The 27742-nt window shown below is 47.1% G+C and overlaps 5 protein-coding genes across 7 annotated transcripts; 3 read left to right on the top strand and 2 right to left on the bottom strand.

The window, feature by feature from the left end:
* The first annotated feature begins 30 nt into the window (after positions 1-30).
* hunk (hormonally up-regulated Neu-associated kinase) lies at positions 31-9185 on the top strand. The gene is made up of 9 exons (XM_029174241.3): positions 31-646; positions 2861-3153; positions 3802-3857; positions 4164-4299; positions 4389-4516; positions 5513-5639; positions 5732-5900; positions 5984-6146; positions 7127-9185. The coding sequence occupies exons 1-9, from the start codon at positions 407-409 to the stop codon at positions 7870-7872; spliced, it is 2058 nt and encodes a 685-aa protein (XP_029030074.1). The 5' UTR covers positions 31-406; the 3' UTR covers positions 7873-9185.
* Positions 9186-13150: 3965 nt separating this feature from the next.
* Positions 13151-17927, bottom strand: mis18a (MIS18 kinetochore protein A). 2 transcript variants are annotated; one of them, XM_029173913.3, is made up of 5 exons: positions 17533-17910; positions 17347-17413; positions 16317-16439; positions 16044-16146; positions 13151-13854 (listed from the first exon to the last, which is right to left on the bottom strand). In XM_029173913.3, exons 1-5 carry the CDS (start codon positions 17891-17893, stop codon positions 13774-13776), a joined length of 735 nt encoding a protein of 244 aa, XP_029029746.1. In that variant the 5' UTR covers positions 17894-17910; the 3' UTR covers positions 13151-13773. The 2 variants fall into 2 exon arrangements, with proteins under 2 accessions (XP_029029746.1, XP_029029747.1); XM_029173914.3 differs by lacking the exon at positions 13151-13854 and adding an exon at positions 13864-15961 and having other exon boundaries at positions 17533-17927.
* Positions 17928-18419: 492 nt separating this feature from the next.
* haus1 (HAUS augmin-like complex, subunit 1) lies at positions 18420-20914 on the top strand. Its single transcript, XM_029173911.3, has 9 exons — positions 18420-18580; positions 18660-18834; positions 18995-19130; positions 19202-19336; positions 19482-19605; positions 19992-20057; positions 20157-20228; positions 20337-20384; positions 20462-20914. The coding sequence occupies exons 1-9, from the start codon at positions 18560-18562 to the stop codon at positions 20504-20506; spliced, it is 822 nt and encodes a 273-aa protein (XP_029029744.1). The 5' UTR covers positions 18420-18559; the 3' UTR covers positions 20507-20914.
* A 146-nt stretch (positions 20915-21060) lies between these two features.
* Positions 21061-25513, top strand: eva1c (eva-1 homolog C (C. elegans)). 2 transcript variants are annotated; one of them, XM_029173909.2, is made up of 8 exons: positions 21061-22165; positions 22646-22842; positions 22931-23054; positions 23134-23286; positions 23521-23664; positions 23980-24057; positions 24144-24236; positions 24317-25513. In XM_029173909.2, exons 1-8 carry the CDS (start codon positions 22060-22062, stop codon positions 24661-24663), a joined length of 1242 nt encoding a protein of 413 aa, XP_029029742.1. In that variant the 5' UTR covers positions 21061-22059; the 3' UTR covers positions 24664-25513. The 2 variants fall into 2 exon arrangements, with proteins under 2 accessions (XP_029029742.1, XP_029029741.1); XM_029173908.2 differs by having other exon boundaries at positions 24132-24236.
* Positions 25514-25571: 58 nt separating this feature from the next.
* On the bottom strand, positions 25572-27715 carry cfap298 (cilia and flagella associated protein 298). The gene is made up of 8 exons (XM_029173912.3): positions 27557-27715; positions 27158-27327; positions 26898-27065; positions 26638-26705; positions 26385-26543; positions 26099-26230; positions 25883-25978; positions 25572-25802 (listed from the first exon to the last, which is right to left on the bottom strand). The coding sequence occupies exons 2-8, from the start codon at positions 27294-27296 to the stop codon at positions 25692-25694; spliced, it is 873 nt and encodes a 290-aa protein (XP_029029745.1). The 5' UTR covers positions 27297-27327; positions 27557-27715; the 3' UTR covers positions 25572-25691.
* Between the last annotated feature and the right edge of the window lie 27 nt (positions 27716-27742).

Below are 27742 nucleotides of genomic sequence, written 5' to 3'. Positions count from 1 at the left end.
TGTGTGTGTGTGTGTTTCACCCACACGCTAAGAAACGCCCACCCACATGACCGGGAAAGTCACTGCAAACTGGAAAACACGCTGCCTGGCGCACACGCCGCTCAGGAGGTGCGGGATTTGAGAAGAGACTCTGACTGAGGCGCATCGGCGCAGGTTGCGTCAGTTATTGCATTTCCACGAGTGAGTCCGGCGTTTAGCGTGTCATCGCAGTCTAGGCTGTTAACGCCAATCAAGGCTCGGACGCCGCTGACCGCAACTGGCGCGAGCTCCGCTCCACGCAGTTTGTTGCCAGGGCGGAGACGCGCGCGGACTTTGAGCGTTTAACGCCTGCCTGCGCGGTGGGCGAGAGGCGAGCTGCGCGGTTCCCTGCCCCGTCGAAAAGTGGCCACTTGGCAAGGCAGCGGCGATGCCGGTTGCGGACGGCGACGTGTTAGCGGACGGCGGCAGCGGGTCGCACGAGGGCAGGACCCCCAACGGCGCCCGGAACGACAACGTCCTCCCGGGGTCCCTGAGCAGCCCCGCGGCGGACATCCTCAAGAACTTTTACCACACCAAGCGGGTCGGGAACTACCTGATCGGGAGGAAGCTGGGAGAAGGCTCGTTCGCCAAAGTTAGGGAAGGTCTGCACGCGCTGACCGGAGAGAAGGTGAGCGCACTGCGGGAATCAACGGGGTTTTCTAAAGTGGCGTGCTTCGCGTTTTGCCCGTCTGATTATAATTCGATAATGTAAAATCATTATGTGGCGCTAATGATATTTTTAAACTCTTAAGCAACTTTTAAAGGTAAAAAACACAGTTGTTTTTAAGGGGAACTACTTCGTCGCTATTGGAATGCCGTCTTATGTGGTTTTGAATTGCAGTTCTCTGAAGCGTCAGCTGGCGCGCGCCTGCTCGTCAGCCCAGCGTGTTTTTTTTCTATCAGCCGCACATGATGATCGTCATACGTGATGGTCGGTGGAGTGTCAGCCTTAGTCCTAATAACGTGTCACTTCCTCAGACAAAGTCCCCATCCTTAACTTCGCTAATAAGCTGATGCCACTCGGTTATTTACACCACACGTGTCCCCCAGTCATATTCACTGCTCGCTGTTTGTGACGGACACAAAGAGCTGCCGCGTTGCTGCCCATGTGCCGCTGGGCTGCGCGCTTTGTCTGCCGCTGCTGGTGATCGCACCGCTGTGGGCGCGCGAGCCTGCGATAGGCACGCACGGGCAAATTGGCCGACCAATGGGCGCGCGAGCTGCCTGCTCGCATATGAAATGCCGTCGTTGATAAATGGGCTTGAGACTCATTACGATTCTGCCAGCGCAGGGCTTTGATGTGGGCAACCATTGGCCACTGGTTGCCTTTGTCTCCGCAGGCTCTTCTGGAGGAGCAGCCAGTGCATTTGCATATTGGAAAAACAAGTGCCCCGGTCCCCCCCCCACCCCCCGTGTTTCTGCATGTACCCCCATGTCTAATAGTGTAGGAGTAGGAAAATACATGTGTTTTTTTAACATATTGAAGGTTAGCTCATTGTGAGCCCCCCCCTCCTCATACACACCCCTCTGATGCTGAGAGGTAAACCAGCAGCGCCTCCGCTCCTCATCCCTCGTTCCCTCTATCGCTCTCTTTGTTGGGGATGATGCAAACGCAGGCAATCGCACAACCGACGCGCATCACATGCTCTCTTTCTCGCTCGCTCGCTCTCTCTCTCTCTCTCATTCAGTGGAATACAGGCACCGCCGGGCTCCGGGAGGCAGCGGAGGCCAGTGGGTTTATTCAAGCAAACAGTAGTCAGCGGGGGGGGGGGGGGGGGGGGGGGGGGGGAGGAAACACACGGCTCCCAAAAGCCCAGCTAGCGTTACTAGAAAGTCAGTGTGGGCCTGAGAACGGCCAGCGTGTGTTTGGAGGCAGGGGGGACAAAAGTGACAGGAGGTGGGATGTGCTGTCATGGTCAGGGGGCCGGCGGGGTCATATGTGTTTGTTTTTGATGTCTGTAACCCACTTTCCCCCTCTACAACCCCCCCCCGGTTTCTGTCTGAGGGCTGCCTGATAAACAACTGAATCCCCCAGAAGCCCCCTGGCCCTGCTGCACCCCTCCCCCTATGAGCCCCCCCCCCCCTGTCATATAGAGCAGCCTACTGTAAATACAGTGCCCCACCCCACCCCCTCCCATACATCCCCCCCTCTGCCTCCACGCTGCCCGTCGTAAACACAACCCATCTATTACTACTGTGGCTCAGTGTGCGCACACACACGGCTCCAGGTTTAATTAGCACCCGTAAAAAGCTTTTAGACATGAAAGGAGAAAGACGAGCTGAAGGGCGGAAGAAAGGGCCGCACACACCACCTTTATGGCCCGTGTCATTTCATAATGGATATGGTGATTCGTCTCACCGGTCATGCCTTTCCATGTCTGTGGGCTCTCCTTGGGATGATTTGCTGTGGATGGCAGTCATGCTCTTGAACTCAGTCTAGACAGGACGCAAGGAGACACGGGCATCGGCGCAAACGGACCGGGTGGACATATTACTGAATGTAATCACCAGCGAGTGTTCGTCATTGAGATAAGGGCGCGCTGCGTTTTTACGAGGGGGCCGTCCTCGTTCCTTCTCCGGTGCCACAAACGCAGGCGTCGGGTGACGGCGCGGGCGATTCAGGCTGAAAAAAGGAACACGTCGCGGCATCTGCTCGCCTGAACCAGCGCGGCCTCACATCCGCTGCTGCCATTTGTCGCCGCGGCCAAACATTTGCTTTACGGTGGTTCATTCACACCCCCACACTGGCAGCAGCTGTGACGGACCAAGTGTCGGGTTTTTCACCCCCCCCCCCTCTCCCCCAGCTGCTTGGTCCAGAATGACACGCTCTCCTCGTCCCCAGGTGGCGGTGAAGGTGATCGACAAGCGGAAGGCCAAGAAGGACTCGTACGTGACCAAGAACCTGCGGCGCGAGGGCCAGATCCAGCAGATGATCCGCCACCCCAACATCACGCAGCTGCTGGACATCCTGGAGACGGAGAACAGCTACTACCTGGTGATGGAGCTGTGTCCCGGCGGCAACCTCATGAACCGCATCTACGACAAGAAGCGGCTGGACGAGCGGGAGACGCAGAAGTACATCCGGCAGTTGGTGCTGGCGGTGGAGCACCTGCACAGGGCCGGCGTGGTGCACAGGTACACACAGGCGGCTTCATTTGGAATCAAAATCCTTATAAATGTTATCAATGCATAGCTGAGGGTGCTTGGAGCTGTTTTTGGGTTAAGATCTTTGAGTCAGACATGATCCTCTTTCTCAAAGTGTGGGTTAAGGCCTTACCGTGCACATTACTTTTAATCCACAAATAACTAGATTTGTCTGCTCAACAAGTGCGGTGAGATGATTAAAGGTTCCCCGGGGAGCCCCCCCCCCCAAAAAAAACCCATATCACAAATAAACTTACATCCTACAGTAACATTTTCAATTTATTATAGAAGTAAAACATAATCTGCAGCTTCAAATGAAATTTCAGATATAAATTTCACCAAGCTCTTCCAGGGAACAATTCATTCTTTGTTGCTCAAAGCCTGGGAACCAGCATTCTCTCATTGTGTGACGGCCTGTGTAGATAACTGTGTAACAGGATTGTTACGATTGAGGGGGTGGGGGGGCTAAAAATCAGCCAGTGTGACCCACATTGGGAGGGTTCGGTACATACGCCGGTGTGGGGGGTGAGTTCCCGTTGACCTTTCGTGCTTGTGCATTGTATGATGACAATGCGGTGGATAAGTTATTTAATGTAAACTCTGGTGCTGACTTCTCTTTGTTCTCTCTTTCTCTTGAAGGGATTTGAAGATAGAAAACCTGCTGCTGGATGAGCAGGACAACATTAAACTCATAGGTAACATTTGTAGTTTTCTCATGTCACTTATTATTGAATTATTGAAGCCGGTAATGAGAAAATAGCAGGTTTTAATAGCAGGTAATACAGTTCTAACGTAGTTTAGGTCGGGGTAGAGTGTCATGGTGGCCACATGTGGTGAGGTCTAAAAGCAATTAAATGTTCCGTTAAAGCCCTTACGAGTTCTCACCACAGTGTTAATCTGCTTCTGTTTGTCTGTGTAATGCCGTAATGAGGTGATTTGTTTAATGGCTGAGCAGTAATAAACCAAGAAGCGACACTCACTCCACCCGCTCTGACTTCCAGACTTCGGCCTCAGCAACTGCGCTGGGATCTTGGGATACTCGGACCCGTTCAGCACCCAGTGTGGGAGTCCGGCCTACGCCGCCCCGGAGCTGCTGTCCAGGAAGAAGTACGGGCCCAAAGTGGACGTCTGGTCCATGTGAGTGCGCAGCTGTTGCAAAGTCTAACGCGTGTATTCCGTCAGTTGAGCCGTGGAGGCAGCTGAAGTGTGTGTTTCGCCCCCTGCAGTGGTGTGAACATGTACGCGATGCTGACGGGGACGCTCCCGTTCACGGTGGAGCCCTTCAGTCTCCGAGCGCTGCATCAGAAGATGGTGGACAAGGAGATGAACCCTCTGCCTCCCTCGCTCTCCACAGGTGAGCAAACAATCTATATCTGTGTAAATATGAGTGTGTGTGTGTGTATTGTCTAAAACCATTTCATAACATGATGTGTTGAACAAAATATCAAACCAATTTAAAGTGCAAAATTTGAATACTTTAACCAAATTAACCTCGTGCGGATACGGAAAAATCCTCAGCTTCCTCAGAATTTTTTCATTTGGAGATTTTTTTTAAAGATCTAAAGTTAAAACCGACAGTCAGGTCGCTGAGTTTACCAGCGCATTGGTGCGTGTCCACACCTACGACAAAGAGTTCTTGGCAGCCGACAGAAGCACAATTATGTCTACCTGTTGCCTGAGGGGAAAACTGCTCCAGCCGTGAACACAGGGCGGGTGAAGAACAGCAAACATACTGAAAACTCTCACTGTCTCATTGAACAATAGTAACTGCTAACGATTCATTAGCATCAATTCAAAATTCCCTGGAAGTTACCTAACAGCAAATGGATTTCTGCTGAAGTTCATACAAACACTTGTTCGTATGAAATGATAATGAGTCCTGTCAGGTCATATGTTATGTGACGCTTCCAGGTAAAGATTTAATTAGAGGTTGCCCACAAAAATGTTTGGTTTACTAACTAATTATTTAATTTAAATGGGCAAGGCCTTCCTGTGAAATAAACATATAAAGAGATTCAAAAGAACAACGCTGTGTTTTTGACTGGAAGGGCTCCTCCCCTGCGTACCACAACACTTATACAACACAACTTAAGATGCAAATGAGGAGTTTAACTGTCCAGAAACCATAAATCAGTCAGGGAAGTGACAGATATATGTGACAGTGACAGTATGTCGTAACAAGTGCCCTTAATGGAATGATGGGGGGAGGAGGAGTTTGTGAGCATGCACTTAAGACTAATAACTCAGTTTCCAGCTCGTAAATCACCAGACACTATCGTGCGTAATAGCATGTTTGAAGCCTCAGTGGCAGCAGGTGAATGAACGTTCTGGCCCTCTGTGTCTCCCTCAGCCGCCATCTGCCTTCTGAAGAAGCTCCTGGAGCCAGATCCCAACAAGCGGCCCAACATCCATCAGGTGATGGCCGACTCCTGGCTGCAGCTGGCCAACAAGAACACAGGGGCGCCGTACCTCAACAGGTACACCCACGCTCACGTTTGAACGCTTTAAGAGGAAAATCACATTAAAGTTGTCTTCAAGTCTTTGCTTTGCTCCTTCTCTCCGTATTAAGGATCCACATTGAGGAAATAAACCACACGGTGCTGCTGCACATGACGGAGAAAATGGGCTACAAGCACAGCGAGGTGCTGAGCGCCGTCCTCACCAACTGCGCCTGTCACACGCTGGCCGTCTACTTCCTGCTCAACAAGAAAATGAAGAGGCTGTCCAAAGAATACAGGGTGAGGATCGGAGCCGAGGTGATAATACTGTATGCGCTGTATTGGCTACAGGTTCGTCCAACGCCCATGTCTGTGCTTCGCAGGAGATGCAGTTCCAGGAGAAAAAGAAGGGGGAGAAGCAAAAAGACGAGTACTTCCAGACCCAGTGGAGGAAACACGTGGACAAGCTCACCATCCCGCCCAAGCAGACGCCCGTGTACCTGGCCGTGAGCAAGGGGCCCAGCAAGGAGAAGAAGCACAAGACAGGTGAGAGTCCGTGTGGAGCGCAGCACAAGCGGATACATCTGTAATGATGGAAGATGCACTATTTTTACCAGCGTGTGTTTTTGGTTCTATTTCATTCATACAGGGTAGGTTGACTGAGCATGCAAGCCTGATTCACACATACATAGTCCCCCAGTCCTCCATCCATCCATCCATCCATCCATCCATCCATCCATCCATCCATCCATCCATCCATCCATCCATCTGTGTATCCATCCATCCATCCATCCATCCATCTGTGTATCCATCCATCCATCCATCTGTGTATCCATCCATCCATCCATCCATCCATCCATCCATCCATCCATCCATCCATCCATCCATCTGTGTATCCATCCATCCATCCATCTGTGTATCCATCCATCCATCCATCCATCCATCCATCCATCCATCCATCCATCCATCCATCCATCCATCCATCCATCCATCTGTGTATCCATCCATCCACCCATCCATCCATCCATCCATCCATCCATCCATCCATCCATCCATCCATCCATCCATCCATCCATCCATCCATCTGTGTATCCATCCATCCATCCATCCATCCATCCATCCATCCATCCATCCAACTGTGTATCCATCCATCCATCCATCCATCCATCCATCCATCCATCCATCCATCCACCCATTGTTTGTCTGTTCATCCACCTGGGAGGAACCATCCTGGACAGGTTGCAAGTCAATTGTAGGGCAAAAAAGTGTTCTGACCATAAATGTTTTACACTATACATACATAATGCAACAGTTAGTGGTTATTAAACTGACTTAGGGTCAGATAAGCATGTCAGGATAGACAAGGTGAAAATCATCAGGTTATTGTCACACGTTCTGTCACTGACAAAACAGAATGGTGTAACTTACGGCACTGAGCCAAAGTATTTCAAACAGCTGCACATTCATATTTGTGCCTTGACAGACGTCAGTTACCAAACATCAAGGCTTCTTGGTTTCTGCCCCAGGTCTCCTGCGTGCCCTAGCTGTTGGGCATCGTAACTCCCCCCTGGCCCCGCCGGGCACCGTGGCCTCCTCCTCCATGGAGTACCTGGAGATCCACCCTCTGTTCCCCAACACGCCGCAGCAGCGGAGGCGCCTGGCCACCCTCCCGCAAGTCAACACAAGCCCCGAGCACAACATTCCGGCGCCGCCGGCGCCGTCGCCCATCGGCATGCACTCCTTCGGGTCCCTTTCCAAAGCGGAGCAGATGGAAGACACCCCGGCGTCGCCCTGGTACAAGCTGACCAACGGGACGCTGTCCCCGCCCCGCCACGTCTCGGCCTTCCAGCCCGACTCCTCTTACCTGAAAAAGGCCACCATCCCCAGCCCCCCGGTGCTCATCGTGAACCCGCAGCCCAAGAAGAGCCTGTCCTCGGAATGGTGCGGCTCGTCCGACACCAGCGGCAGCCCCCCCAGCACCGTGGGGAGCCCCGGCAGCTCCGCTTTCAGCCCCCCCAAATCCGCTTTCAGTCCCCTGAAACCCACGTCGGCTTTCAGTCCCCCGTCCAACAGCAGCAGCAGCGACCCCGACAGCCCCACGCACCGCAGCAAGTTCCCCTCTATGGGAATCGGACAGATCCTCAAGAAGAAGGTGCAGCTGCAGCCGTTCACCTTCCGGCCGGAGCAGGTGGTGGAGGAAGTGGTTTCGCCGCCTCCCTACCCCATGCAGACGCTCCTGTGTGCGTCAGGTGCACTCAAGACCCTCTGCTGATGGGCACAGGACAGAAAGCGACCGACCCAACCACACACTGAGCTCGAGGCCCCTCTGAGCACTTCGTACGTGTCGGAGAGGTCTTCCAGCGTGGCCTTCTGAACTGAGAACTGTCCCTTTATTGCAACTGAGCCACTTTTCTAGACAGACTTAAAAGGCATTTGAGCGGGAGTATAAAAGACTTCCTCTCTTGTTACATAATAAGAAGCGGCGACATTGAGGAGATGAGATTTGAAACTCATCCCTTTGCAATGACTCAACCTCGTCATGTCCTAATTCCAGCGTGGACCTGGGACATCATGTAATATGGGCTTTGTGTGCGCACATGTATACATAGACAACACTGTATTATAAACTGAGTTAAGGAGCTCTTGTAATATTACTGTAACTGGTTATTAATTGAGCCACAGACTGATTCACACCAGCTAACAGGCCCCAACCTTCCCCTGACCCTGATTACATGTTCTAAGTGTTTTGTCTGTGTGAAAACTCTTCAGACCCACTGACTTCCAGCCAGCAGGCACTGTACCCTCAACGCTGCCTGGATGAAGAAGCTCACTGCACTATTCTTGAAACCAAAACCTGTAGTAACAACGGTGTTCAGCATCTCTTACCTCACTGCATTATTCATCCGTCGGCGTTGAACAGCTGTGGACTGTGACACAGTGTCTGAGCCTTAGTGCCATTAGAACCGACACGCACGCGTACAGTAGGTAGCCGGAGTAAAGTCGTACTCCTACTTTCACAGTTATAACTTTTTATACAAGGCTTCGACCCACAGGGAAACTCACTGCCTGCTGAAGTCAAGAAAAGATGACGGAACAGCATAAAGGCCTTATGAAACTGATCAACCTCGCCAGCGGCCAAGAGGACCAATAAGACCGTACCACCCATAAATACACCTTCTTTTTGTCTTAATGCTGTAGTTCGTGCAATAGTCTTAAGTGTAAACTGCAATGACGAGTATTTGCCAAGAGTGTGAATAATTGTGCTTGTAAATACCAGTGCGACGCTTGTGTTTCTGCCGCCCGACGTAACCAGCAGCGGCTTCCGACGCGTCACGTCTTAGCTCCCATCCAAATCACCGCGGGACCTCTCTTCCTGTCCGGACGACATGTTGCATGCAATGTTCCACCAACCGAACTGTACCGTCGACTTTTGAAATGACGTCTTTGTACCTTCTTCTCTGGTTGATACTGAGATTGATACGGACTCGAGGGGGGGTCTTTTGTAAGATTTTCTTATTGGACGGTTTTGTTTGAGTGTCAAGAGATTTTTATGCTGTATAAAGTATTTTAAATATTTATACTATATTAGTTACGTGTCTGCCTGTTATTCCAACTACATCATATACACTTTTATTAGTTATATCAAGCTAATGCAGCTAAATTACTATAATTGCCAGAGTAATTCTACAATAATCTACAGAAGCCACTATGCTTTTTAATTCATGAGGTGTAATCGATCCCTAAAGCACTGGAACTTTTAATGAAGAACAGCTGCTCTGCTATGAAAAGGCCCACGCTGCCTTTACAACCTCCACTAGTTTCACAGGCCGTATACGTTCCCACAGGTCAGCTGTGGTGGAACAGAAAGAAAAACACACCCTCGCAACAGCTGAAGGATCTTTCGCACTGTTACACACACACACACACACACACACACACACACACACACACACACACACACACTAGACACTAATCTGCTCAGCTGTGGCTCCTCTGTCCCCATCGTAAACCTCTTTGGGTGACACTGCCCTGACGAGACAAAGAAGGGGGATCGGCAGAGCTCTGAGACAAACACACACATTGAGGGACCAACACAAACAGGGAGGCTGGATTAAATCGGTGTGGCTAAGCCGATAAAAGCCGAGGGGCAAGAGTGCCTCTAAAATGCATTACAGTAGGAGCCTTTTGTTTATCAAAGACAGGCGGACAGTTAGTCAAAATCCCCATGCGGTCCGAAGAGACAAACAAGTCGTGACCACGAATGCTACAGCTTAACTACGGCCCCGAGAGAAAGGATAGTGACTACAAGGCAGGGACAGGTAGCACCACGGGTGGATTACGATACGGGCTCATGTCGGGCTCAGGGGTCGCTGCGTAATATAAGTGATGGTATTTCTGTTGTCAGAGCTGGGGGCATTTAAACCACAAAAGCATAAAAATGGCTCAGTTTTGGAAGTGAAGACACAAAATAACGCCTGAAACCCAAGTGATGGTGTAGCGCTGGAGTACTTGAGTCAAGGTTCTGGGACTTCTAGGACTTTTTATTTCCACAGACTTGTTTAAAAGACTCAGAAATTTTTAAAAGAACTCAACTTAGTCCAGAATTGTTTTAAATAATAGCATTTAAGAAAGTAGTCACATTAGTCAAAATAATCTGAATATAAAAAAAATTTAAATTACCAGCAATCAAAATTTTGAAAAGGACTTAAAATCAAAAATTATTTACTTAAAGTAACATCATAGATCTCAGCGCACCTTTAAATGCCTTTTACATGATAATGTTTATTTGAATGTTGATAAAATAAATGTTTAAAGATTATTAACTGTTGTTAACTTACACACTTTTAATGTGAGACCAAATTGACCAGTTAGTGTCTCGGACTTTATTACTGTCAATCTGTTCAGGCTTAGATCCTGATGACACTAATCCTGTTTTCAGCCCCCGACTCCACGCACAAAACTATTCACACCAGGGTGTCAGTAGCAATGGGCCAAGCCCACGATGGGGCAAACACACAGTTAACCTGCTAAACAGTGACGGGCGACACGCAGACGACCCGAGCGCCCTGCTTCAGCCTGCACTGCCTTCCTCAGCAGCTCTCACACATGCGGAGGACAGGTGGAGGGAAGTGAGAGACTACCTGGCAGACGCTGCACAGAGACGTGGGCGTAAATAAACAAGCAGATGTTTCTAATGAAGTAGGAGGCTTTGAGCACTCATAGGGGATTTAGGTTACACCATCAGACGCGTCACTGACAGGCCGTCCGTCCTACTCGATCACTCACAGATGAAGGTGATTAGGAGATTAATGACAAGACTGTCAATTAAAGACATGCTTTAAATAAATAATATGAAATTGATGCTAAATGTCATAAGTGTTCGCGACCCCAGGTTTACCTATTGTGACTGGTTCCTGAGGTTAATCTGGGAAATCTAACCTCCAGATGAGCAGGTTTACTAATTGACCTTCTGTCTAGTCTGAGCGATTCAGAGACGAGGATGAGGCTAGACTTTTCTAATGACTTTAGATCTCAAAGGAGATTTTGTTCAAGCGTATGTCAAACAACCAACTGCACGAGAAAAGGTAGTGAAAAGAAAAAAAGATCAAAACAAAGTTTTGCTTTTATTATAATAGATTATATTACAAAATATAACATAAGTTTAATGCTATTTGCACCAAAGCATAATACAAACACTTGAACAAAAAAACACATAAACATAAAGAAACCCCCCATAAACCAGTTCAATAAACCACTGGTAATAAACGCTGGACAGCAGACAAGATTTAAAGAAAACAATTTAAGTGCTAAACTGGGAATTGGTCATAAACCATGAGCAACTGGTGGGGTGTGGTTCCTCCACCAGTGGATAACAGAACATGAACGCAATTACACAGACGAATGAGTGAAATGAAGCAGGCCGTCATTTTTATTTTACAACGGGACAAAGACACCTCTGAATCTATCCACTGTACAAAAGACACACTGCTCACTTTACTACAGAATCACAGACCGCGCCAACATTCGGATGCTTTTATGCTCAGAAAACAGAAACATCCGCTCACAAATAATCCATTGCGTTTCAGAGAAAAATATTTAGCAAGTTGGCACACAGGTGGCACTCCTTGAGATATTTTCTCCCCTCAAAAACAAGATCAAAAATTCAATCAAAGAGCAGGCTTCAGCCAATAGGATGCTCGTGTCTGTGGCAACAGCAACAACAGTCCGAGCCGCCATTGGTCCACTGTTTCACTCAGGGACGGCTGTAATTGGCTGACAGCGAGCCGAGGCTTCATTGCCTCCATGGCAACATTGCTTCCTTATTGCTTAGGGAAGGTGAAAAGGAGGGAAAGAGGGGAGGCGACTTTCACTCAGACACTACCTCTGCATTATTCATCCTTTGTCCCTGAGTGCTTGTAGAATGTGTGTAGACGCGCTGACATGCGTGCGCGCGCGGGTTTGTGTGTCGGCTTTGGTTTGGGTGGTAACGATTGGTTAAAGCTTAAGGGGTGAGTGAGGTGAAAGTCGTGCAATAATTGCACTTAGTAGTGCAACGCATCCAGCAACAGCACGTCTATGTATAAAACAGCCTAAGCATCTCATTCACTCAGTCGCGACGGCTTAATGCGTAGATTTTCCTTCTGAAATTAAAAAGCTGGCTGTTAACAACCGGGACATATTCCCCCGAAGTGAGATGGAGCGGGGCGCAACAGCCGCATCTGGACAATCAACAGGCCAGCTGATTGGCTTGCACCACCTGCCCGCTGCAGCATGTGCGGAGGCGAGAGAGGACCGATAAAGACAACAACACCCACCACCACAAACAACAAACACGCTGCTTGTTTGTTGTTGTTTTGATTTTTTTTCCCCGAGCATCTGAGGGAGGGGAGAACCAGAGAGAAGGGGGAGGGAGAGGGTGGGGCTAGCCGAGAGAAAAACATCACAACATCACACAGAGATTAGGGTGGGGGTCTTCATTCAGGACCCCTCCCCTGCGTAAGCGTCTGAGTGTGAGCAGGGGTGGGGGGGACGGGGTGGTGTTTGTTGACAGGCACGCCGACCAGCGCGATGGCTGGCTGTTCCTCCGGTGGTGAACGCGGTGACGCGGTAGCAACAGGCGCCCAGCATAGCACGTGCTCCCAGTTGCCATCGCAACCTGCCCTTGGATACAGCGTGCTGGTTGGCCGTTGCTAGCTGTTGTTGTGCTGTGAGGCTGATGAAACCTCGTGGGTGAGGGAGGGCAAGCGCTACAGCGTGTAGCAGCTTTCCCGCCTTGATCGAAGGTGTTGCCAGGCACATTTAGGGTCAGCTGGTAAATAAACAACCCCGTTAATACGTCCGCAACTCCAGAAAGCTCAAACTTGCAGTTGATCTCTTAAAGGACCAGATTATTCGAGAAAACAGGGGTGGGAGTAGTACAATCGCAAACACATATTCCAAGAAACAGAGACATTTACAAACATTATCCTGAATTTAAAGCTGTTATTGACTGTTTTTAATGCTGATGTAAAACTGACAATACTAAAACAACTCATTTCTAGAGTAGTCTATGGAAAGAGGGGAATATTTTATTAGTCACAAAACAAAAATAGGCAACTGTGAACAAACGATGAGTCAATAATGAAATACTGTTTTAAATATAAAGTAAATTATTAATTGAATAATTATTTAATAATTTCACTGTGACACATTTCATTCTGAAGGGTTTGTTGGTATTTTAAGATAATTTGCTGTTCAGTGAAGGCTTGAGAACAGAACAAAGAGCACAGAAAACAGCCTGATCGATACACATTGTGCTGAGTATGCAGCATGCTTGATGAAATCCTGCACGAATAAACATTCTGCTCTCAGCCCAGATTCACTCTGCCCAGGCACAAGCGAGAAGGTGCCGTGAACCACAGCGGCGCAGCTGACAACATGATTGATCACATGTGCCGGCAGTCTTTGTTTCGCCATCGGTAATCAGGACATAGCGGAGAGGGAGCTGCGTGTGCGCGAGAGTCTAGGTGTTCGTGCACAAGGTGAAGCTAGGACAAAGCGAGGCACTGGAAGAAGGTCGTTGGGATGGAACTGAAACGAGGGAACTGTAATGTAAAAGGAGGAGGGATAATATTAAATCCTCACGTTGAACACCTGGACTGAACACCAGCCAGCAAGTTGACATCCATCACTGTCACACGTCATCACATTCCTCCCGAAGCGTCGCTTCGATCTTCTCCATCGTTTTTGCCATGGACAAAACGAACATCTTCATCTGGCAAGAGTGGACGAGAACAGGTACAATATCAGGAGGTGCAGGTGGGAGGTGTGGAGATGAACAGTAGAGGCAGAGTGGAAGAAAATTTAATATGAGCGCATGGGAATGCGTGGATGCGAGTCAGCAAAGGGAGGAAGCGAAGGAGAGAATTGGACAGGTGGGGAAAGAGGGGAACAGCAGGAGGCAGTGGAGAAGAAAGGAGGGAGGAGTGGAAGATAATTGGAAAAAGGGGGAACAGCGACAGTGAGGGAGAGTGACAAAGCCAGAGGGGAGGTGGCCGGGAAGGGGAGGGGAGGGGTGAGGCAGGTCAGTGAGGGTATAAGATGAAACACCCAAACAAGTGTCTACGAGTCAGACAGACAGACAGACAGACAGACAGACAGACAGAATACATTAACTGTGGTGGCATCGGATCATACAGGACAGAATAGCTAAGGACAGAGGAACGAATGTAGGACACGGGTGGGGTCCTGAGAGGAAAGTTGCAGAATTAAGAAGGGTTTTTTTTCCTCGATAAAGTTCTAAAATAGCCTCAACCAAACAAAACCCAATAAAAAGGTAAGCAAAAGAGCAAAGCTTCACAATGAAAGGGTGGAACTTGGTCAACAAATAATTTAAACACCTGCAGAAATGACTGCTGAGTTTTCCTTTTCTAAAAATCAATAGGAATACTGATCATGTGGCATTAAAATGACGGCAGAGGCCTGAAATAAAAGCCGTATATCAGCAGACGCCGACAGCACTGGTTGTACTCGAATCACCCAAAGGTTATTATAAACTTGTTACAGCACAGCTAACAATAAACTGTGGCTATGAAACCGCATACAATTAATTAAGTGTGCAACCACAGCCAGATTCATCTCCAGCCAAATCCCACTGAGAACAAACAAGGTCGGCGACGGTGGATTTAAGTAGTAACCTATATTAACCAAAGGGAACTCATTTCATTAAACAGTGCCCTGAGGCAGCCGTCTCCACCGCACACTATAGAATCATTATTAAAGCAGTGACACTGGCTTCATTGTGTGAGATAAACTCAAAGACTGATTAAGTCAGACGTGTATTTGTTTTATGGGTCATAAATGTAGAGCGGGTGAGAGGAGGCAATAATTCACCCAAAGTGACTGAACAAGTCGCAGACACAATAATGCCAAGGCAGCTGGTGTGAACTCACGCATATGTACGAATGTACGTGAGGACTTGAAGGCACATGCAGCGCTTTGTTGCTCACGTGTAGCTGTTATTGCCTTCTGTTCTGTCAGGCAGTAGAACCTGTTTAAGGGTATCGTTGCTTAGATAACATCTCAGCGCACAGGCCCAGATGTCACCTGCAGCAGTTCGCAGGCCACAGTCGAGGGCCGAATAGCAGTTGTGCGTTCGGCCTCACTGACAAAGACACTTCATGAGCAAAACATGTTTTCCTTCCAACAAAAGATTCCTCAACATGCTTCCAAGCGCTGCTATTGTCCCCGGTGCCAGACTGTGGGAGGACTGGCAGGTACTCCTGCCTGCCATCGCCACCTACTGGACAGTTTGTACTATTATAAGATGTGTTTTAAACAAAGGATTATTCAGAATAACTTTGCCAATTCCTACAGCGCTCCTGTTAGAAATGTCGATATCCTCTACATTTTTATATTACTAAGTCTATTGAGCCTCAGCAAAACAGAAAGACATTTAAAAGGAAAAATTATTAAATGCATATGTAGAAATGCATTAACTGTAAATACCAACATTCAACATGACTCCAAAGGCAAATGCTTTAATCTAACTAGAATAGGAAGAATACCACATGTATTCACAGGGGGCAGCGTGAAGTGATGAGGTAATGTCTGATACAACAGTCTACCCGTCACAGCAGCAAGAGCTTCCCAGAACCAAGTTGATGTCATCATTAGTACAAGTGCATAGACAATCAATAACAAACTGCCTGTAAGCAAAGAGAAGTTTACAGTCAGCAGGATAAACAGAGAGAGCATGTGCTCCTGCTGGAGCTGGCATTTCATTTATTCCAAATATTTTTACACATCAAAACAGTTTAAAAGGATGAAACTCAACATGTGCTTGGACGGCTACACACTGGACGCGATCTGAAGCGGACTCACTGTGCAGCAGATGAAACACCTCGTCTCAGAGCAGGGCAACATCAGATCAGCAAACAAAGAGAAGCAGTGGCAATAATTTACCTCTGACAGCTGCTGTTGAACAACGCCTCGGTACTCCAGCGTGACCGGCTGCTCTTTGGGGCCCTCTGCTGCCAACATCTGGCTCGCTGAGCCAAGTACATAGCTGAAAAACATTCACCGTTTAAGGCTGGGACGCTCACTGCAGGTACAGCAATGCTATAAGTCTGCACATACGGTTGAACCTAATGCCATATTGCAAAGATGTGGGAGGTGCGGCAACGGGGGAACTAGTTGTTATCACAACATATTTCCCGTTTCAGACTGTGAACATACCTGTCAATGTCCGCTACGTTGAAACAGAACGCAAATCGCTTGTGGTCCATGTTTTTTGGGGTGGATACATACACCATGCCCAGCACGGTTTGGCAGCCTCGACAGAAGACATCCATGATTAGACTGTGGAGGTAAATGGGGAAAGAAAGAGTGAGGTTCAGCCTGAGTGGCACCAAAAAAGACGAATTCAAGGATCACACAAATAAAAAGGAAGCAGTAGATTCATCAATGGAGCATTGGCTTCACCAACATTAAGGAGTCCTGTACCAACATTAAAAGAAGTTGGAATATACAACCAACTTTTTGCTGCTTTCCTAACAATAAGCCATGGGTCACTTGTGACATCAAAGCCACCCTGAATGAAAAGAAGAAAGCATTCGGGTCCGGAGACAGGGAGGCGGCTAGTAGTGTCCAGAGAGAGCTGTCACTCAAAATCAAGGAGGGGAAGGAGGCTTACAGGAGGAACCTGGAACACAGACTTCAGAACAACAACACCAGGAAAGTGTGGAGGGGCATGAGGACCGTCACTGGCTACAAGTCCAGCAGCCAGGTGGCCGAGAAGTCAACGAACTTAATCCCTTCTTTAACAGATTCCAGGTTGGGCCCATAAACAAACACCACCCACAGGGCTCATCCACCTCCAGGGGAAAGTCCTGTCTCCCTCCCGCTTCACCCTGTACACCTCAGACTTCAGGTACAACTCAGAGTCCTGTCATCTCCAGAAGTTCTCTGGTGACTCTGCTATTGCTCTGCTACCCCCTACACAGTGTGCTGGCTGGACAGAGGAGGCTGATCAGTATTAGGTGCTCCACAGAACAACACCGGAGATCCTTCCTCCCGCTGGCCATCGGCCTGTACAACTCCTCCACTGTCTGTAAGGGTTGATCTTCATCTGGGCAATAACATGTATAATAAAACTTTAGCTAGTAATTAGATGCGAGTGTGTGTTCCCTCTGGGTGTAATAAAGTTTTTGAATCTTGAGCCTAATAGTAAAGGATGAGCTGTAGCTGCAGCCACTCACTGACATACCAGGCGGACTTTTGATCTGCTTCGTAGAGTCGATTCTCTTTTCCAACGACGACGTTTTCTGTGACACCTGAAAGCAACACACACCATCAACCTACTGTAGTGAAGTATAACCATGCTACCAACCAACAGCTTCCATTACGTCTAGTTGAATATTTTATTTCTTTACTACTTTATCTGCGGACTCACGCTTAAGTCTTATCTGGTTGAGTCCGTCTTCACTTCCATCCCAGGACATCGAGTCTCCCACTGGCAGTTTGCACTTTCCGCAGATAAACACCACGGGTCCGTCGTCGCTGGCCTCGTCCTCTACTTGACCAAACAGCTTCTCTTCAACCAATGTGGAGTCTATACTAGAAGGCTCAAACGTAATGTTTAACTTCGTGGTATTTAGCTTGTTCTGTTGGCGTTTTATTAACTTCTGTTTGGACGCCATTTTTGCAGCGTTTCCAAAACGAAATGCTTCGAAGTTTGGCGGCTGGTTTTCAATACCTCGAAGATCAGTGAGTAGTCTACCACGCGAGATAGTAACGCTGGTGTACTTCCGCATTTGTCTGCTTGGTTTCCTTTTTTGCTTACGGTTGTCTGGGAATGTTTTATTTTTTTAAATATATTATCGCAATCAGTCTGAAACATAAGCAGAGACATTTGTGTACACAAGCCAATAGTCTACAGCATTTATTTTGATTTAATACTTATGAACAATCTGTAACCAAAATAGCTTGAAATAAATGTGTACATTTAAAAAAAACCCAGTACGTGTAGTTTATCTTATTCTACTCTACTACTCTACTATGTACTTTTCACTGTAAATATGATACCTTAATACAATCGTGAGCCACACGTAAGCAGCACCACCAACAGCTATACAGCTACCTTAACTATCTTGACCTGAAAGTTGTCTGTAAATCTTAAACCGGATACTCTTTTTATGTTGTTGGATAAACATTGATAATACACTACACTTAGTATTTACCGCGTTGTTTATATGTATCTTACTCAATATCTAAATTTTGTTTTAATTGTATTTATAAATGTAAACATTCAAACATAGACGTGAACCTTACGCCGAGTTTTCATTGGCTACTAACCAGGAAGTTATCAGAATAAATGTAGGGGCGGGAAACGTGTTTAGAAATTGAGTAAACATTGGTGTCGTTTTATTTTGGAGCTGAACAAGCCTATTTGGGTTTGTTTGCTTCCGCGGCGCTTCATCATGTGTGAGAAGATTAAGAAGGTAATGTCCATTGTTTTGCTAAAAGACGTTGCAGCTGTTGATGCTCGTTGCTTCATGCTAGTTTCCCCCCGCTCCTCAGGTGAACAGCTGGCTCAGCGCAGTGTTTGCAGATCAGCCGGTGCCGCAGTTTGAAGTCAACATGAGGACCGTGGATGTTCTGTATCAGATAGCTCAGAGCAGCGAAGCCCGCTGCAGAGACACCGCTCTCTTGATTGAGGACATCAAACAGAAAACCTCCGAGTATCGGGCAGAGGGTGAGTCAAATGCTGGTGGTATAACCATAGTAGGCACGTGCAGGTTCAGTGGCCCCTTAATGAGGCTTTTATTAAGTACTTTCTATATTTTTATTATTCTGTTAATATGGGGCAATGGCCTTGTCCTGAAAACAGTCTCAATAACATTTTGTCCATGCAGGTGCTCATCTACAGGATGTTCTTGTACAGGGTGTGGGTCTGTCCTGTGCAAGCTTATCAAAGCCTGCTGCCGACTACCTGTCTGCATTAGTGGACAATGCAATGGTGCTCGGCGTGCGTGAAACATCACTGGGCTGGTATGCTGTCATTGTATTTTAAGCCCATAAAATGGCATCGAAATATTTTTAAGATTTAATTTCTTGTGTAGTTTTATGCCAGCAGTGAATAGCCTCACCAACGAACTTCTGGAAGCTGAGAAGTCCAACAGAAAACTAGAGCGTGAACTCCGAGCCCTCAGGAAGAGACTCGGTGCTACTCTTGTGCTGCGGAGCAACTTACAAGAGTAAGACCATGGATGTAGAAGACGATGCACTTGCATGCTTTCCAACATTGCTGTTGCATGCTTTATGTCACCACTTGCCAAAACAGTACACGCAAACCTTCTGCTGTTTATGTCATGTGTCATCATTGTCTTTTTTTGTGTTCAGGGACATTAACAAAACTGTGAAATGTCAGGCAGTGGAAAGTGCTAAAGCGGAGGAGAGGCTACTCAACATGGATTTTGTGAAGGCAAAGGCAAAAGAGCTGAGAGTCCGACGAGAGAGAGCAGAAGTATGTGTGATATGTGTCGATGTAGTAATAATAATAATACAGAACCAGTAATGCTGTTATATTGCCATTCAGGTTGAAGATACATAGCTCATTGTTTTTCAGTTTTTCCTCAGATATTTAGTTTTAGTAGAAAGGCTGGTCTGGGAGGAGAATGAGTCAACAGTGTCCTAATGACAAATTGATATTCAGCTGAAGGATGTATAAATTATTGTCCTTAGCCACAAGTGAGAGAAGATGCCAACCAATAAAACACAAAGGCATAACGATACCTACCAAAAGGGAAAGCTTTATTTAGCAATGAGAAGAATTTTAGAGGCTTAAAAATGCATGTAGCAGCAGACATGACAGGCCTCTCACCTAGCACTTGTATTTTATTAATCCTACAGGCTCAACTTGTAGCCAGGAACATGGATAAGTCTATCACCCACCAGGCTGTTGTGCAGCTCTCTAAGGTATTGAGACTCATGCGCCACCGTTATTGCCATGGAAATGAAAAGGTGACCGTCTGCTTCCAGGGTTCAACGTGTGTCATCTTATTTTTCTCTCTGCAGGACGTCAACGCGCTGAAACAAGAAATAATCCCCTTGAAAAAGAAACTGGAGCCCTACATGGACCTAAGCCCAGTACGTCTGTCTAGTGAAAGCCTCAGCGACCACAAACCAACTCAACCCATCCTCACATTTCTCAAAACCATCTTGACTAAATTTGCTTTCTTTTCTTGACTGTAACAGAGTCCATCACTGGCTCAGGTGAAAATAGAAGAAGCAAAAAGGGAATTGGTGAGTTTTCTAAAATGTTACTATTTATATAGAGTGAAGCCTCTCTTTATTTTATTTTATTTTTTTTTCATTCACAGGCTGCACTTGATTCTAAATTGGAGATGAATGTGGATTTCAAGTGAACAATGTTTCCCATAACTGTACTGCATTTTTGCAGTAATTGAAAATTCCATAAGTAATTATATATTTTTATTGTGTAATAATAGTGCCTGCAGACTGATAGAAAAAAAATACCAATTAATTCTTTTCTGCTGTGTTTACATTTCCAAGCATCTCAAATGAGTCACTTGACCGTCAGGAGAAAACATAAACCAACTTTTTTTTATCTACTTGTTTTCCTGTTTGTTACAAAACATCATTCCCATTAATCACATCTTGTTTACTTGTTGTAATCTCACTGATGGATTGGTGATTGATTCTAATTTGAGTTTTTCAGACTATCGTGAGGCGTTTTAATAGATCAAAGCATCCACCACTCAAACACAGGCAGAACTTTGTTATTCAATAAAAATCTTTTAAAGTAGTGAAAAGTAGGAATCTATGTATCTGTATCCTTCACTCAGCAAACATATTCTGTAAAGTGCAATATTTACTTTCCTGTTTAACATATACATGTAAAAACAAAGTGCAGGAAACTCTTTGAGTTTGACAACAACATTCCATGGGCTTTAGAGGGATAACGGCACAGAAAGGAGCCACTCCTTTAGAGCCTAAAGCTAAAATACAGAGACTGGGACCATCTTGGGGCCCGTTGCCAGTCTGCATGCAAAGTGTCACCCCCTGATGCAGCCCCACCACGAATGGAGACCCCAACATCTCTGTCAGATTGACTCCAGTCTGACATGGAGACCTGACTGGTTACCATGGAGTGGGTCATGGATGCAGACTGGGGTGCTGTTTGCCCAGTAGCCCCCCTCCAGCGCCATTCAAAGGCACCACGAGGCCGAGGCATCAATGGATCATGAAAAGAAACAGAAGCAACACATCACTCACTTCTCTCCTCAGACCACAAAAGGCAACTTAGAGGAATAACAAAACTTTTACATATAAACTTTGACATCAACTCTATTTGTGCTGTCTGATCTCTTACCAATGGACGTATTCACACTGATTTAAACAATGTCGCCATAACTTTACATTTAAAAAATTCACCTTCTTTGGTTACAGTAGCAGGAAGTGATGGGGGAATGGATTAACAAAATAAAAGACCTGAAGTGAAGAGGCTGCTCATCGCCTTTGCGTCACACCAATGAGTGTGCCGGCCCTCTCCCCTTTAAAATAGTTTTATCTGCCACGCCCACGCTATAATTCCTGCTCAGCTGTTACTGTAGGTCGCTTTCAGTTTCCACGTGCATCCATTCACAAATCCGCGGCGTTGGAGAGCGAAGCAGAGTCGGGCTGTGCGTAGCAGCCAGCGTCGGGTTATTCACCTCGCCCGTCAGTTCTGAGCAACTTGTTGCGCAGCTGCTATTTCTAAGCGCCTCCGTGGTCCATTACTACTCGGGCTGGCGCGCGTTAGGCAGCAAACAGGCGCTGCTCTGTGTCTGCTCGGGCTGATCCTCACATGGATGAAGCTCGGACGCCGCGTCTGAAGATGAGGCTTCGCGTCGCGGACAGGTGGACTCATTCAGCCTTTTTAATTGGGGTTCGTAATGAGGTCCTGTAGCCCGCAGCCATGAGCTGGACGCGTCCCTGCCACGGACTCGACTGGAGCCACAGCCTCCTGTACCTGACGCTGCTGCTGTGGACCAGACGCATGAACGCGCTGGCTGACTTCTCAAGTAAGACGATGACAATGACGTACATCTGGATTAAGTGCTCGTAACCTTTGCCTTGTTGAGTCAGGAATGAGCTCACATCATTAAGATTAATGAAACCAGAGTCCAGCAGTTGTTTTTCAGTGCAGATGGTGATAATTCGTTATCTAAACGGGCTCATAATCTACCCCAGCAACTCCAGTGCGTTCTATCTGATCTTTGAATCAGAAGTAACTTTATCGCAGCTCCACCACTGTGCAACAAAGGCGGGTCATATTGGGTTGAGTGCCAGTTGGCAGAATTTGCCACCTGGGAACTTTGATGGGCGAGTTTTCGAGGCAACATGAGCCAACTAAGAAAGCTGCAAGGAGGCCAAACGTTCTGATCCGAAACCACAGAGGCGGTAGATCGGTGGAAAACACCTGGTCGCTGTGTCTATTTCCACTGTGAGTGGGCGCTGTGCTAATCGCCTGCGTGTCCGTGTGCTCCCCGCTGCTGTGGCAGGCTACCTGTCCAGGATAATCACCAGCCACTCGGCTCACGCGTGCGACGGGCAGCCTCTGCGTCTCCACTGCCCGCGCCACTCCACCATCTCCATCCAGTCTGCCTTCTACGGGAGCGGCGGGGCCCGGCTGTGCACAGTGGACCCGGACCCTCACGGAGCCCAAAACCACAGCTGTTCCGCTTTCACTGCTCTGCAGGTGCATATGTGGCACTGACGACTCTATTATAGTATTAGAGTATTCTTTTGCTTCCTCTGTACCTTTCATTGTACATTCATTGGTGCAGAAGCTGCTGTCTGAGTGTCAGAGCCACAGAAACTGCCATGTGCCTGTCAATCACCTGCTCTTTGGGGAGGACCCCTGCCCTGGCACTGCTAAATACCTCCACGTGGCCTACAAGTGTAAACCTAGTGAGTACATCTCAGTTCACACACGCTCCTCTCTGACGTTCAGCGTCACGTCTCCTTTCACGCATTTACTCTCGCTCAGCTGAACACAGACGCCATGTGTCATGCGAGGGAGAGACCATGGTCCTGCGCTGTAAGCCCCCCAGGGTGCTGAACATCTATGCAGCTGTCTATGGGAGAAGCGTGGACCAGGCTGACACCTGCCCCCCACACCTGACAAGACCACCCCCATTTGGTGAGTCAACGGGAAAAGTCCGTTTTCACGGAAGGGTGGGTTGTTTTAGTGTGGGCAAAAACAATTAAGGAAAGTCAACATAGTTGCACTGGATTAACTGTTGAACTGTAAAACATCAGATGCTGCCAAAAAAGTAATTTCACTATAGTTAAACTTTAACCAAAGTCACGCAGAATAAAACTAAAAACTTTATCGCAGCCCGAGTGAACATTTTCTGTCTTTCGCTCCCTACAGACTGTCTGAACTACGAGGCTGTGCACATGGTGTCCAAGTCCTGTTACAGCAAACAGAAGTGTGTTGTTGCCGTTAGCAACCAGACATTCAGGGACCCCTGCTCTCCGGGAACCAGGACGTACCTCAGCGTGGTCTTCTCTTGTGGTAGGAGTCTTCGTGTGTTCCTTCAGCGGATCTTATCTGCTGATTTTAGCCATCAGCTGTTCTGGTGGTGCCACACCCACCGGCACAGTAGCAGGGAACAGGACACTGAGCTCAGATCTCTGGGCTGAGGCTGACATCCTGGTAAACTTCCTGTGACTGCAGCAGCTGCCAGCGAGGTCACCCGGCAGCTCGCTCATGCATCGTGATTTGGAGTTAGGGCTTCAGCCTGGTCTCTTTTCTCCCCATTGCACCAAACAATGTGTGTTAACCTTGTACGCTGATGTAGGAATGTAAATATGTTTTCCTTCCCAACAGTACCACGGACTTTACTAAGGGAGGCAGACCCCAGCATATTCAGCTCCGCCTCATCTCCTACTGTGAACTCAGAAAAAAGTAAAGGCATTGTGTGATTTGTGTTGCATTCAAAGATGTTCATTCTCTCCACTCATCGTTAGTCTGATTTTCAGCTTCTCCTATAGATTTAGAGGGGCCTTTGTCCAAAGGGTCAAGAAGCCCAGACAAGTCAGGAGCAATGATGAGCAACTCTCTTCTGACTTATGCCTACATCAAGGGTAAACATTATTCATTGAAGGCATGCACGCGACTGCATACAGACGTCTAAAGGCGTTCTCTTCCATCCCCTTTCACACAGAGCATCCAGAGATGGCAGCACTGCTGTTCACCTCCAGCGTGTGTGTTGGTCTGCTTTGCACGCTGCTGGCCGTGTCGGTCCGAGTGTCCTGCAGAGGGAGCGCAGACCACAGAGTGGCAGCCAAGCCTGACAGCCAGCAATGGGACACTGATGAGGAGGAGGATGATGATGATGATGAAGGGGCGCCTGGAGCCTCCATGGCAGCAGCAGATAAGAAGGCGATATACGACTGGGAGGAGGTGACCTACATGAGTGAGGCGGCCGAGCGGGCAGAGAGGATCGAGCGCAGAGAGATGATCATACAGGAGATCTGGATGAACGCCTACTTGAATGGAAGCTCGTGGTGATAGTGACCAGACGCCGCTTCAAAAAAGGGAAAAATGAGCCACCAGGTTTAATTCAAGAGTATTACTGTAGTTTGCTGTCACGAGAACCAACGGATGCTATGTGATAAATCAGTAAAAGCCAAAGAACATGTCAGGACAGATTACCTGACAATAGTGAACTTCAAACGTTCACTTGGGTTGAAAGGAAAGTTTTTAAAAAAAGTTTGACGTTTTCTAAATTTTCCTAACCATCATTTGTCTGCAACAGTGATTTATCATTTTGTGGTGAAGTAGGATCACTACTTTATTTGCCCTACAGTATAACTGGCAGCTGTTCACACCACATTCCAGTTTCACCTGCCACAACAGATCGCTGTTTTGGGAAGAGACATCAGAATTTAATGTACAAAAGAAAAGAATCACATAAATCCACAAAGTATAAACACAGTGTTTTTAAATGCATTATTCAACTCTGAATCACTCCATCAGTAGTTCCATCCAGTTCTCCTCTCTCTGAACTCTACAACTTCCTCATCTCTGCTGGGACAAATGTTGGAACGACCACCTACTATGTGGCAACTTCCTGCCTTAGAACAGCATTGACTTTTAGAGATGTGTGTCTGTGAGTGAACCACTGACAGCAGACAAAGAGAGGAAAGGTGTAGCATCCTTGTCTCTGCCCCCTAAGAGGTGACAAACTGCTGCAGTTGAATCACACTTGGAGTTTTGAACGCACATCATGTATGAAGACTGCGCACCAGAGTTCACTGGGAGCCTCCATTCTACTTTAAACACCATCACAATGTGTAGTCATGTTAGTTTTGAACAATGTTAATGTTAACAATGTTAATACAGGTAGAATTCTGTTTCACATTGGTGTTGGTCTCCATGTCATCATTTGTTCTCTCCAATTTTAAATATACCATACAGCCAGTGGATTTCTGTATTGGCCTTAGTCACATCAACACATGACACCAAAAGTAATTCATTTGTTGCATAGGATCAGGGTTGATGCAGACGATGCAAGGTGGGTACCAGAGCAGTGGTCTTTATCTAGGCCCCCATTTGATGTTGGTGAGGCCTTGAAACTTCTTTTTGAGGGCTTGTCTGTCAGACCACTCTGAGTCCAGGTAGCTATCATCGTCTGCCTCTTCTAGTTTCTGAAAATGGAAATGGGAGAAGGTTAAAAAGGCAACTCCAGTTCTAACAGGAACATAATTGTTGCTTAACTTTCTCTCACCTTGAGCTCCTCCTGCCTCCTGTGGTGATGCAGCATCATCTGCTTCTGCTGTTCATCTGTGATCAGTGGCTCTCTTGCTGGTGCACCCTGACCTTTCTGAAGGGAACAGTAACAAACTGATGTATTCTTAAAACCATTATAGAGTCCTATAAAGCTAATTCAATAGCAAATATTTAGGAAGTGATAATAGTATAAATATTTAGAAATGGCTCTCACCTTTTGAATTTTCACCACAAGTTTTGTTTTTTCATTTTTGCCAACATAATCCTGTAGTTTCTTCCCTCTTTGCATCTCTTTGGCAGCCCACCATAGCTGGCACTCATCCTCTGGGATCACTTGCAGAAAAGCCTAAGGTAAAGGGACAGATAGACAGTTTGTATGCAGAACAATAAGGAAGAAAATTAAGAAAAGAATTATTACGAGGACAATTATCATGATTGATTTTCATTCAAATATTCCAAAGACTCTGCATAAATTTTAAAAACACTATTAGCTGCAGTACTTGTGTTCCTGAAAGGTCCTCCCGGTCTTCAAACTCCATTCTGATCGGGTCATAAGGCGGCAGGCCCATGGGATAGACAATCATGACCGCCCCTCTTAGCTGATCCAGGGCTTCTTTTACCATCTCCATCGTGACACAAACGTTTGCTTGAGCTTGTTTCTAATGCATTAGGACAAACACAAAAGTAATTTTAAAAATGTAATCAATTCTAAAAAACATTGTTATCATAATTGAAGCTATAACTCATACTCACTTTGGAGACAAGTGCCTTTGCCTCCTCCACTGTTCTCATCAACACTTCTTTCATTTTATCATTCGGAGCTGATGAAAGACAAAAAGATGACAGGCCCTACTATAATAAATATAGCCACATGGGATTGTATTTACCCCAGATGACTTATAAAACAAGTCAACTGAGATGGTCTGGTCTGCAGTGGATGCTTGCTTTAAACTCTACAGCTCAACAGCAAAGGTTCTGTCCGCAGTTCACAGATTACAATAAGCAGCACTTACCATGTCCATTCCTCCTCCCGATCTCATCCTTCCTAGACACCGGCCCCCCACTAGGCACGCACTTGTCTTCCCATTCATCTTCAAGTTTCAGCTCGACAACCTGCTCCTCTGTGAGCCCCTGCATGTTGGGCGGCAACGTGATGCCATGGTCCGCGAGCTCTGGGATCTCTGAGGGTACAACAACGCCAGCCAGTGCCAATGATTTTTACTAAGAATAAATACAAGACGTGCATTAAGTGTAGGTGGCTGTTGCTGAATACCTGAGCACAATCTGTCCACTTTGAGTCTCCCGTTGTAAATGGCCGCAATTTGCGCGATCACCGTCTCCAGCGGAGCGTCCACGGATGTGTTAAAGAGAAACTGGCTTTCGTCTCCGCGTTTCACGTGCAGCTGCACCATGTTGCCCCGTAGCCCGCCGTCTGTTTACCCCCTAAAGGAGATGATTCATTAATGAAGTGAAGTTTGGTCCAGAATAAGCCCGAAACCACGCGGCGCTGTGTTTGTAGTGAGACGGTGTAACCATAGCAACAGCCTGAGACCGACGCTTCCAGAAAGTTGTAAGTTATTGGCTAGTTAGACAGCTAGTATACGTGTTTACTATTTTATGGGTTGAAATAAGGGAAAAAATATAGAGTGATTTAAAACACAGCATACTATACCTGCACGACGAAGCACCGGGGGGACAAGATAGCCCTCCGCCTCTCAAACTGGACAAGATGTTGACTAGCTAACGCTGCAGCGCTTAGACCTGAAGTGCTGCGACTTCTTCTTCGATTTACGGCAACTTCGATTGATTCAGGCGGTGCTGCTGCCCTCTAGAGGCAGGTTATGGAAACAGCGTTTGG

This window comes from Betta splendens, chromosome 14 (assembly GCF_900634795.4).
Source record: "Betta splendens chromosome 14, fBetSpl5.4, whole genome shotgun sequence".
Lineage (NCBI taxonomy): Eukaryota > Metazoa > Chordata > Actinopteri > Anabantiformes > Osphronemidae > Betta > Betta splendens.
This window is presented reverse-complemented; position numbering and strand designations above follow the sequence as displayed.

Coding starts and splice junctions, on each gene's coding strand:
- hunk (XM_029174241.3), top strand. CDS start 407: ATGCCGGTTGCGGACGGCGACGTGTTAGCGGACGGCGGCAGCGGGTCG. Junction 647..2,860: donor ACGCGCTGACCGGAGAGAAG/GTGAGCGCACTG, acceptor CCTCGTCCCCAG/GTGGCGGTGAAGGTGATCGA. Junction 4,517..5,512: donor GCCTCCCTCGCTCTCCACAG/GTGAGCAAACAA, acceptor TGTCTCCCTCAG/CCGCCATCTGCCTTCTGAAG.
- mis18a (XM_029173913.3), bottom strand. CDS start 17,893: ATGCGGAAGTACACCAGCGTTACTATCTCGCGTGGTAGACTACTCACT. Junction 16,440..17,346: donor GCAGATCAAAAGTCCGCCTG/GTATGTCAGTGA, acceptor TTACCTCCACAG/TCTAATCATGGATGTCTTCT. Junction 16,147..16,316: donor AACGTAGCGGACATTGACAG/GTATGTTCACAG, acceptor AATGTTTTTCAG/CTATGTACTTGGCTCAGCGA.
- haus1 (XM_029173911.3), top strand. CDS start 18,560: ATGTGTGAGAAGATTAAGAAG. Junction 18,581..18,659: donor TGTGTGAGAAGATTAAGAAG/GTAATGTCCATT, acceptor CCCGCTCCTCAG/GTGAACAGCTGGCTCAGCGC. Junction 20,385..20,461: donor AAGAAGCAAAAAGGGAATTG/GTGAGTTTTCTA, acceptor TTTCATTCACAG/GCTGCACTTGATTCTAAATT.
- eva1c (XM_029173908.2), top strand. CDS start 22,060: ATGAGCTGGACGCGTCCCTGCCACGGACTCGACTGGAGCCACAGCCTC. Junction 22,843..22,930: donor CCGCTTTCACTGCTCTGCAG/GTGCATATGTGG, acceptor TCATTGGTGCAG/AAGCTGCTGTCTGAGTGTCA. Junction 24,237..24,316: donor GACTTATGCCTACATCAAGG/GTAAACATTATT, acceptor CCTTTCACACAG/AGCATCCAGAGATGGCAGCA.
- cfap298 (XM_029173912.3), bottom strand. CDS start 27,296: ATGGTGCAGCTGCACGTGAAACGCGGAGACGAAAGCCAGTTTCTCTTT. Junction 27,066..27,157: donor AGTGGACAGATTGTGCTCAG/GTATTCAGCAAC, acceptor TTGTACCCTCAG/AGATCCCAGAGCTCGCGGAC. Junction 26,231..26,384: donor AGGACCTTTCAGGAACACAA/GTACTGCAGCTA, acceptor CCTTTACCTTAG/GCTTTTCTGCAAGTGATCCC.